An 11,648-nucleotide genomic window follows, 5' to 3' on the forward strand; every position below is an offset into this window, starting at 1 on the left:
ATCAAAACCTCGTTATACGTCATCTGCGCGCGAAAGAGTCGAGTGGTTTGTGTGATTGTGTTTTCTGTCTGCTGTGTTGTCAGATGCGTTTAACTTTATACATATTTAAATTTTAATATTCGAGTTTCTAAGTGAGGTGGAGACGCAATAGTTTTTATTTATACGTTTAATACGGCTGCAGACATAAGTTACGCTGGTGAGTAAGAAAGACGTGCTGGGGATTTAAAGTTGTGTAACTCTACACATAGTAAACGATTTTATTTGAAACCTTAAAATAAAGATACTTTGTAACAGTTTGACAAGTATTCTTAACTTTTCCAGATGAGCACATGTATTTTGCTTTTCAACATTCTTGTTAAAGTTAGCTTAGTTGCTGGTTACAGCTGGAAATTACAGGTCAAGACCCGATCTCAGGCATTTGTGGGAAAATATTTCACTTTAAATTATTGTATATAATATAAAAAATAGTTTGAAATGTTATTATTGTTTAACTTCATTGTGAATATTATATTTAAGCAGTCTTGATACATTAATAACATATACAATTGGCCTGGTTGCCATTGTTACTGTTTTGACTATAAAGTGCATAATAATCAGATCAATAAGTGATGCTGTGCTTTACAGACCTTGTAACATATCTGCAACATGAGCCGCTACATCACAAGAATGAAAATGAGAAGAACATACAAATGGAATGGGAGACCAGTCGGTGAAGACAGGAAGCTGAAAAGGCAATACTATGAGTATGTGCACTTACCACGATTTCACGACTAAGACAGCGATGTGCATCAATAGAACTCTAGATGTTTTTCTACTTTAAGGGAAAACCTGGAAAAATGTATGGATTTTAGGATTGTAATTTGATTGTTTGGCTTGTGAAAGTAATTAAAAATGTGATAGTGTATATAAAATGTATTAGTTATGCTCCATAGAATTTGGTATTGCTGAGTAATCATACACAATGTCTTGGATATTCATTGGTTAAAAGATTATATAACCCAGGATGTGACCGCAATAATGCTTGCTTTGATCCACACACAGATCCATGTCCATTTCTGTGGAGGGAAGGGCTGAAGATTCAACAGTGTCTTTAGGCCAGTACATTTTGATTGAGGGTGATAATGATGACAAACCCTTTGTGGCGCAACTTCTCAAACTGTACACTGATGGTAGGAGCATCTCTTGTCTTTATCTAAATACATATTTTCATGCTTTCTGAGTCTGACAATAATGTGTTGTTGTTTGATGTAATATTTGTACCCAGATTCAGGAAAGAAGAAGACCGCTGTAGTGCAGTGGTTTGTGCGTATGTGTGAAGTACCTCAGACCAAACGCAAGCTCTTGGGCAGAGACCCCCATCCACAGGAGATATTTTTCTTCCAGGACCATTCTTGTGATAATGAGGTGGATGGAGAGACCATTCTTGCAGCAATAAAGGTACGCATGGAGGGGTTGTAGAATTCTAATTATAAAGGCACAGCTCATATTTCTATATAATGAATGTGCATCACACTAGTACAGTCAAGAAGTGCTTGTATAGTTGTTTCAAATTATTAGTATTATTTTTAACTTTTGTCATCCTAGGACTCAAACAGGGCTCACCGGGGCTAATGAAAAGAAAAAAGAAAAAAAAGTTAAATTGTGAAAAACTATTACAATTAAAAAAAAAAAATTCTATTTCAATATACTATTTTGTATTGTCCGTGTTGAAAACAGATATGGTGCTTAATATTTTTTTGAAACTATGATACACTACCTTTTTAAAGTGTAAGGTGATTTAAGCATTTTAGAGCTTTAAATGTTGGTGAGCTTTTGGGAAATGCTTAAACACTAGTGTGGACAGAGAGACTTGGAAAAGAAAGCGGCGTTTTGAAATGTACTCGGATTAATGTAGGTAATGTAATGTTTTAGGTAATGTTTATTTCTGCATTTATTCTTGTTTATTAACATTTTGTATTTGTTAACATTAATGCGCTGTGAACGAAAATGAACAAACAATAACTATTTTTAATGTTAACAAATTAACAAATGTTGAAAGAAATATATTGCTCACTTTGAGTTAATACTAGTTAATACATAACAAATATGGCCTTATTGTAAAGTGTTACTGATATTTATAATGTTACAAAATAGGTATATTTCAAATAAATACTATTCATTTGACCCATTTATCAAAGAAAAAGAAAAAAACTGTTTTCAACATTGATAATAAAAAATTAGCATATAAGAATGATTGTTGTAAGATTGATGTAATTCAAAATATTAGAATTTTTTTATTGTATTTATAATTTCAGCCTTGGTGAGTAGAAAACTTCTTACAAAAAACATTAAAAAAAAATCTTAATTATTCCAAACTTTTGACTGCTCCTCTAAAGTGGCATTTATATAATTAAACATTTAATACTAAATAAATTGTAATATATTTAATAATAATTAATGATAAATTTGTTTCTAGGTTGAGTATGTCCCAGCTGATAATCCTTTCCCAGAGGACAAGAGCAAAGACACATTATTTGTCAAACTCTTGTGGGATACCAAGTGCTTCAGAGCGTTGAATCCTGAGCTGATGCAGCCCCATCAGATCCCTAAATCTCCTCCACCATCTTCCCGGCACTCTCAGGCTCGTGCTCTTCCAACCCCGGACCTTTCTATAATGAAACGGGCCATGTCAGGCACCCTCACCCTTGGTAGCATGAGCACTGGCAAAATGAGTGAGGCAGAGTCTCTTCACTCTGCCTCCAAACTCTCTGCAGCTAAAGCTCTTAGTGCAAAGAGGAGAAGCAGAGCTTCCTCTGGTCCACATGTTCGCAAGAAGCTGGACTTGTTCGGTGAGGGCCATGTATTCACATACATTATGCTTTTAATTGTTTTGATAGCATTAAACTGTATGACGGTGTTTCTTTTATATTATGGTAGGTCAAAATAAAAATATGTCCCGAGATGATGTCCTGGGGGAGATTCTTGATGAAGACACAGCTTCTGAGAAAACGTTGACGTCTAAGTTGAACATGTCTCCAACTGGCCGCATATCCATTTCTATTAGACTGACTCCACTTAATCATAATGAGGAGACGCATATCTCTCCTCAGTCATCACAGAGCCCTGATAAACCCAGACTGACTGCATATGACAAAGACGATACAACTAGGTATGTCTATTTATTTACATTTGAAATTATGTCTTTGTTCTTCGTTCTATATGCTTAGTATGTCTGTGATCTATAATTTTAGTGTTGTGGCTTTAAAACCAATATAATGGTTTTAATTGTTGTCTTTCGTAAAAAAAAAAAAAAAAAAAGTAAAGTCTATTTATAAAAGTTCTGCCGCCCTCCTAGTGCCATTCTCGGGGTGCAACCACTTGAGGGTGATGTTCCAGAGTCACTAATTAGCACAGGCAGAACTCCCCGGAAGAGAGAGGCAACCCCCAGGAGAGCAAGTCTAAGGGGCCTGAAGTGAGTCATGTTCCTCTATCTATGAGTGTCATTTTTGGATGGGGTTGGCTTTCTTTAAGGCATTATGCTTAATGCACAGTTTAAGCACATGACTATGTTCATCCAGCTTCACTTTCTTCATGTCTTGATATGTTTGATGTGAGTTTAAAATGATCCATAGAGTAAGCATAATGTTTTTCAAACCAGGGCAAAAACTCCATCCAGCAGGAAAGATTCAACTGCTCTTAGAGAACCAGCACTGGCTGCTTTGTAAGTATTAGAATTGTCTATCATATTGATTTCAGAAACTATTTAATTCACTACATTGTAAAATTAATTTGAGCAGCTTTGATTTTCAGCTTTTACTTTTGTGTACAGGTGTTTTTACAGGTGAAATAAAAAAGTTTTTTTAAAACTTTATACATATAAACACATAGTAACAGAGCAGCTTCATAACAGTTTTTAACACATTCAAATGTATCTAATATGATAAACAGGGCTGCATTACCTCATACTCATTACTTGAAATTCGGAAATAGTGTCGGCGACTGTGTCCCTTCATAATAAAAGTCCCGTTGCCCGCGAGGTGTGTGTTTGCGTAACAATCACTCCAGTGTCTCTGCTTGGTCCTGCTCTGCTTCATACTACAGTAACGTTAATAACCGCATCCATGAACATGATTTCTGCCCGAGTCCTATTTTCCACTGGCTGTGAGGTGAAGACCACATGTCCCAAGATTCTGAGCTCAAACTTGGCATCATCAAGTTACGCATTTGTTTTAAATAGGCACCCTCTTGCAGACGGAAAAATTACGTATTGCAGCTTTAAGTCATCACCTTTATTTATATAGCACTTTATACAAATTGTTACAGATTTAAATTCTGCTTTTAAGCAGCTTTTAAAAGACAATAGTAAACATTCAGTTGTGAAATAAGTCATTTTTCAGTTCAAATATTTTGTTTGTTTTAAATATGTACTGTTATTTTCATCACAGGGTTTTTTTTTTCTGTTTATTGTTGATTATTTTTCACTTTGACTCAAGAGCCGCAGTTTCACCCCAGCCGCGGTTTTACCCGCGAATGCGCAGTTTCATTACAGCGGTTTCACGGCACAAGGATACGTTTGATTTTTAAATCTTAATTCTGTCCTAAAACTATCTATTGATTATTGTTGCTCCTGCTGTTTTTTTTTTGTTTTTTTTTTTTTTGCATCTGCTGTTGCCCAGAGGCCTTCAGGCTCCTTTATATATATATATATATATATATATATATATATATATATATATATATATATACACACACACACTTTAAATATTAAATTATTAGTCTAAAGTCAAGATAACTAATTCCTCAGGTTGATTAATTCTGCATGGGGTAAATGCATAATCTTGAACAAAATAAAACGTACTTTTAAACTGGCTTAAAGTGTGAGGACATTATTAATTTGTTGGAGACGTAACCAAGAAACGAGTTTAATTTACATTTATTTATTACATTTACAATTTACATTTTAAACATTTCATTATTTTACCAGTTGCTCACTATAATAACTATAAAATCAAACAAGTGCAATGACAATAAATAAATCAATACAATTTTAGTTTTATTCCAGTGCCGTAACATGCATCTCGAAGACATAACGACGCAATGTGCATGCGCGGTCAGAGCTGCTGTGGTAAAACTGTGGTTGGGGTAAAACTGTGGCTCTGCAGTCAGACCCTTCTCTTTTGACTTTGAATTGCATTTTTCTATTAACAAAGGGCAAAATATAACAGTTAAGAGTATCATTATACAGCAAACCAATGTTGCTTAACCATGAACTGTTCAAGAGCAGAACAATTTCCTCAAGCCAAATTTAAAAATCCTCTGATAAAGCTGTTGGTCTGCAAAAGGCAGTCCTGGGTTACAGCATGTCATAAGAAGTGAATAAATAATGTGAACACCTTAATTGATGACAAGAATATAATGAAATAACTATTTATTTGATTAATTTAATTGTATCTGGTCATGCATGCGGGAAAAGATCAGTTTTGCCTTGTGACCTGTAGTGAATAAGAGGCATCTACTGTGCGGTGTAAAACTGACCGGCTTTTATGTTGCCTATAGCGCCAACACTTTGACTTCATTTTCTAATCAATAAATTCAATTATCCAGACCAAGCTCTTATATGAACTTAAAATACTGAGTAAGCAACCGATTGTGGTTAAACCTGATATACATGCACACATGCTAGTTACTTTTTTTGTTTGTTTTTTTAAAGAAAAATCTTACTCTGTTTTCTCTTCATATCTCTGTGAACAAACTGATAGAGCTGAAGAGGAGCATGAAGATTCACCTGTCCAGACTGCTGCCACGCCTCGCTCTAAGAGGAAGTCTGCCCAGCTTGTGTCCTCGCGCATCAGAAAGCAGCTGTGGGTATTTTACTTGATATGACTAGGGCTGTCAGTCCATTAAAATAAAATATTCTAAATAATGCTGATTCATTAAATTAATATAAATATTTAATAGCAAGTTTTTTATTTGTTAAGAAAAGCTGCAAAAATAAGAATAGTTTATAGGTTTACAGTTCACAGCAATCTATTTTGCAATGCAAGTTTCTCAATCAGTTTTGGGTTTCTCAATTCTCAATTTTTCACACGGGATTCCTACTTGCATTTTGGCTTCACTGTTTAGAATTGTGTAATCTGGATATTGTGTTGCAATTAATAAATCTATTGAATGAATATCTATTTCAATTAAACATATTTAGGTGCTTATTTTAAAGGGATATGTTGTTATCTGTTTTCAAAGAAATTTGCTAGCCAACAAGGTTGACCTGCAGTCTGATGGTGAGGATGGTGGTGATGATGATGACTGCTTCGTACCTACTAAGATTGACCTGCAGAGTAGCAGCGACGAGGAAGAGGAGGCGAAGATCGACAGTGATGATGAGCTTGTAGTGAAAAAGCGTAGGGGCTCCTACACACCCCGGGCCACTGAGAAAACGCGTGTCTCTGCCCGGACCCCACGTAAAACACCCAGCAAGAAGGTGATAATACATTAGATATATATTTAGCAGATAATGTGCTTTCACAAAACCCAAGCTGCATTTCACATAAAGATAACATTGCATGTGGCAAATTATTTATGTTTTATTTAACTCCAGACTGCTCCAGCCACCCCACGTACCCCACGTACACCACGTCATGCAACTCCCAGCATACCCAGCAGGAGCGCTCCAGCCAGGAAGCCAGGGAATGTTCTGGAAGAAGCACGAGCACGGTAGGCAACAGCACAGACTGAAGTACCACAAGACTGCCTATTGAAGTTTAACCAGCAGAGAGAAATAAAGAGACTACAGTTCAGTTTGTGGTCAATAGCATTTTCAAATACTATTCAAAATACTATACATTCAAAAAATAATGTTCTTTTTAACTTTCTTTTCATCAAAGAATCCTGGAAAAGTCATTGTTTCCACAAAAACACTAAGCAGCACAACTGCTTCCAACACTGATATTAAGAAATGTTTCTTGAGCAGCAAATTAGCATATTAGAATGATTCTGAAAGATCATGTGACCCTGAAGACTGGTGTAATGTCTGCTGAAAATACAGCTTTGCTATCACAATGTTTTGGTTAAATAAATGTAGCCTTTGAGAGCATAAGACTTTTTTCATAAGCAGGAAAAAATCTTGCATTTCACAAACATCATATTAAAAAAAAGATATTGTTTTTTTGCAACAGTTTGCATGTTTCCTCTGTCCCTGAGTCTTTGCCGTGTCGAGAACAAGAGTTCCAGGACATCTACAACTTTGTGGAGAGTAAGGTCATTGATGGTACTGGAGGGTAAGATTCTGTCATTCAGGTTTAATAAACTTATATCTGTTTTAAAAAAAAACCATGCAAATAATTTTTCTTTTGCAGATGTATGTATATCTCGGGTGTTCCTGGTACTGGTAAAACTGCCACAGTACATGAGGTGATCCGGTCTCTTCAGCAGTCCTCTGAACAAGATGAGATCCCTCACTTTCGCTTCATTGAAATAAATGGCATGAAAATGACAGACCCACACCAGGCTTATGTACAAATACTGCAGGTTTGTATGCTCCAATCCCCCCATTCTGACATTCTTTCCTCCTTGGTGTGTTATGGTATTTCTCGTCAATTTGCATTATGGTTCTGTTGTAGAAACTGACTGATCAAAAAGCAACACCTGATCATGCAGCCGCCCTACTGGAGAAACGCTTCAGTGCTCCTGCACCAAAAAAAGAGACAACCGTGCTTCTAGTAGATGAGGTAAGACTTTTGTTCCCAGAGACATTTATTACCGCAAACACCCCCCTCTCTTATGGTGATTGGCTGGTCTAAATCGATCTTGATTAGTGGCTATAAGCCTTTTCAAATTGCTGATAGCCACTAATCTAAGTCAAATTACCCGGAACAATTTGTACCAGGAACTTTTTTTACAGGAACTTTTTTCCCCCCAGATCTGCTACTGTCTGCGTTTCCACCGCGGTCTAGAGTACCGTGAAGATTAGGCAAATTAGTCCGGTGATATAGGACTGTCGCCCAGTCAGCGACGGACAATAATCATTTTTGCGCGACACTAGCCATGTTTACATGCACACTTTTTTTGTCATTCCGATTCAAATCATTCCGATTGAAAGATTCAGTGGACTGTTTACATGAGACGTTATCTAAACCGAGCTGGTGTTTACATGTGCTGACTTTTAATCGCAATCATATTGTGACATGCAGTTTGTCTGCCGCATTTGTCGCTGTGAGCGAGGCGCGCGCTCTTCAGTGGGGAAGGCGCACTTTGTCTTGTCATGTAAGAACTCACACTCAAAAGTAATCGGGTCAGGTTGTTTACATGGTGAAATTAATAACGAATATGAAGAGATTCAAGCTGTGCTGCTTTTGCTGGTTATGTATTGGTTTACTAAAGGTAATTAACAAACCGGCGTAAAACAGCACTTGCGTATTCTGAATGTATGTAAAGCTAGATTTAATTTTTACAAAAACAGCTTCTACGGGGCGATAGTGTAAGATACAAGGTAATGGAGCCTTTTATACATTGTCATGTTTCTTTAGAAATAAATAATGGACCAATGGAGTCTTTAAACGCCTCCGATTAAAAAATTAGGGATGCACCGACTCCAGGATTTGGGTTTGAATTCGGCCGAATATTGGGCTTTTTGACTGGGTTCGGTTTCTGCCGAACCTTAGAATTTGGTCGATACTGGTCGAACATGATGCCACGGTTGATTATGGCAACGGGTTTACTAGGTGGACCGTTCGAATGCAGTAGGCTGTGAGAAAGTGAAAATGGAACTTGTGAAAATGTGTTGTTTAGCAGTACTTCCAGTCACAAGAAGGCAATTCAAGTCGAGCTATGTTCAATTTGCAATGCTGATTTGTCTCACGGTGGCAAGAACCCTAAACAATAGCCGCTGGATGTCCGGTTCGCGAACGGATCGTTCTTTTTAACCGGATCTTTTTAGTGATCCGGTCGAACCAGTTCACCAAATCGGACTGAATCATTCTAAACGGTTCGCGTCTCAAATCAACGCTGATCACACAAGTTACTATAGTTACTCACTTTCTGACATGAGTGACAGTCCCTCAGACTAGAAATAAACTAATATCTTGAAGTATATGTTGTAACTCCAACAGTTCACTGAACTGAGACATGTTTTGCTGTGAGAACCGGTGAGCTTAGATACTGCATGCGTGATAGCGCCGTCTTGAACCGAACTGTTTCACTCGGAGTGGGACGGCTGCTGTTTCTCTCAGAAAACTGATGCTGGTAATATGAGCACGGGTGAACCTAGGATTTGTGTAAGTTTATGTTATGTCAATGTAAGTTTATTTAATCTGTGTAAAGCATTAGTGTTTGCACAACAGTGGCTGTATTGAGTGCATCCATGATGATGACAATAATAATTATTGCTATACTAAGGTTTGATTACAAATACTTTATATGAATGTGTTTGAATGTATTTTCCATTCCGGGATGATAGAAATTACGCCATTACGTAAGGACGTAAAAGAACCGGTGATCCGTTTTTTTAAACCGGTTATTTAAAAAAAACTGCCCTTAAGAACCATTTCGCGGAAAAGAACCGAACTTCCCATCCGAGAGAATAAGAGTTGTGCATGAAGAAATCTACAGACAGCAATACGGCACAGTCATCCTGGCATAATGTTGCCCTTTTTTAAATTAAAATTAAGTTTAAAATACACTGCTGTGGACGTTGTTTTTTGTCATTAATGTGTTTACTGTGATAATGGACTGAGGATGGGAGTTGGATTCGGTATTCAGTTTCGGATTCGGCAGAATCTTAACCAGTGGATTCGGTATTCGGCCGAACCTCAAAAATCTGGATTTCGGTGCATCCCTAAAAAAAATAAAGTTATTCACTTATTCACAAAAATGAATGGGATGGGATGGGATGCTAACAGCAGGTAATGACTTGGTTAGCAATGGCCGCCCCTATGAGAGGTACGCTTTCCTGGTGCTAGATTACCCCCTTGGTACCACCCCAAAGTTCCTAGTTCTTGGGGAAAGTTTCTGCGGTGGAAACGCGGCAAAAGATGTATTTATTTACTTGGTTTTTATTTCTGCTCGTTTCCTGTCAATAATTGATTCATTTATACTTTGAGGAATAATATATTGCCAATCACTGTCCTAAAGAATATCTGTTTTTATTTATCTTATATCTTGTTTTCTTTTAGCTTGACCTCTTGTGGACCCGTAAACAGAATGTTATGTATAACTTGTTTGATTGGCCAACAAGACGCAACGCTCGTCTAGTGGTTCTTACCATTGCAAACACTATGGACTTGCCTGAGAGAATCATGATTAACCGGGTTGCCAGTCGCCTGGTAAGACTATTTCACAGCATTAAGATGCCATTCAGTTATGATTAAAATTATGTTGGACAATGCAAATAATGGAAATAAAACTTGTTGTTTTTTCATTTTCAGGGACTGACAAGAATGTCCTTCCAGCCATATACCTTTAAACAGCTACAACAGATCATCACGTCAAGGCTGAACAGACTAAAGGCTTTTGAAGAAGATGCTCTCCAGCTAGTCTCAAGAAAGGTAGGAACACTTTCTTGTGAATCCATGTTATCTTCAGCAAAGGTGACTGAGGCATTGTGGATTACCCTTAGAGCACTTTGCTCGTGTACTCTTCTTTGGCTACCAGGGTGATTGCAAAACAGCGAATTTAAATGTACATGTGGTCATTACATCTTGTTATGAATCAAAGAGAGATTATTTGTGGTTTCTAGGTGGCAGCACTTTCGGGTGATGCACGTCGCTGCCTTGATATCTGCCGACGGGCCACAGAGATATGTGAGCACTCTGGAAGTAGCAGTGGGTTGGTTGGGATGAGTCATGTGATGGAGGCTTTGGATGAGATGTTCTCCTCTTCCTACATTGCAGCCATCAGGTTAAGATAAAAGCGAACAAATATGAACTTTAATGCTCCGTTATACCCATTGTTCCTTAATCTTAATAAAAAAAAAAAAAACGAATTACAGAGATACACATTGTTTGGCGATAAATACTGATTTTACTCAGCTTTTTTCAATGGTGTTATTGCAGATGTGCATCTGTTCAGGAACAACTGTTCCTGAGGGCGGTTATTGCCGAATTTCGTAGACTCGGTCTGGAAGAGGCCACTTTCCAACAGGTAGTTAAACTGATAAATTAACTCATTTACAACAGCCCTTGTTTTAATAATGAACCTTATGTGCAATTGAAAATTATTTATTGCAAGTGATGTTTTAATTTCTGTATTTTCTTCGCCCCAGGTGTTTGTTCAGCACCAGGCTCTGTGTCGTGTTGAGGGTTTGCAGCCGGTGAGTGTGTCTGAAGGGCTGGCAATCTGTCAGAGGCTGGGTTCCTGTCGGCTGCTTCTCCTGGAGGGAAGCCGCCTGGACCTGCTGCTCCGTATCAGACTCAATGTTAGTCAGGATGATGTGCTTTATGCCTTGAAGGCTGATTAAAAACTGGTGTGGGTCCCCAGAATGTCTGACCACATTTTTGGAACATACAGTGAACAGATTTTGCATTACATCTTGCCTGGAGCATCACAGCTAAATTCTTATCAACTGGACGTGAGATATTGTATTGAATGTTTTGATTAAATTATCGATTTTAATGCTTAAATATATACGTGTAGTTCTATAAGTACATTTTAAATGTGAATTGTGTATTCTAATTATA

The 11,648-nt window shown here is 37.4% G+C and overlaps 1 protein-coding gene across 2 annotated transcripts; it reads left to right on the plus strand.

Annotated features, from left to right (window-relative positions):
• The first annotated feature begins 26 nt into the window (after positions 1 to 26).
• On the plus strand, positions 27 to 11,632 carry orc1 (origin recognition complex, subunit 1). 2 transcript variants are annotated; one of them, XM_067459869.1, is made up of 19 exons: positions 27 to 196; positions 607 to 743; positions 1,042 to 1,169; positions 1,265 to 1,437; positions 2,456 to 2,828; positions 2,917 to 3,148; positions 3,335 to 3,451; positions 3,638 to 3,700; positions 5,739 to 5,840; positions 6,220 to 6,457; positions 6,575 to 6,690; positions 7,152 to 7,253; positions 7,332 to 7,503; positions 7,596 to 7,703; positions 10,146 to 10,295; positions 10,398 to 10,517; positions 10,709 to 10,869; positions 11,025 to 11,112; positions 11,234 to 11,632. In XM_067459869.1, exons 2-19 carry the CDS (start codon positions 646 to 648, stop codon positions 11,426 to 11,428), a joined length of 2,736 nt encoding a protein of 911 aa, XP_067315970.1. In that variant the 5' UTR covers positions 27 to 196; positions 607 to 645; the 3' UTR covers positions 11,429 to 11,632. The 2 variants fall into 2 exon arrangements, with proteins under 2 accessions (XP_067315970.1, XP_067315969.1); XM_067459868.1 differs by having other exon boundaries at positions 625 to 743.
• The last annotated feature ends 16 nt before the right edge of the window (positions 11,633 to 11,648 follow it).

Source organism: Pseudorasbora parva, chromosome 12 (genome assembly GCF_024679245.1).
Source record: "Pseudorasbora parva isolate DD20220531a chromosome 12, ASM2467924v1, whole genome shotgun sequence".
NCBI lineage: Eukaryota > Metazoa > Chordata > Actinopteri > Cypriniformes > Gobionidae > Pseudorasbora > Pseudorasbora parva.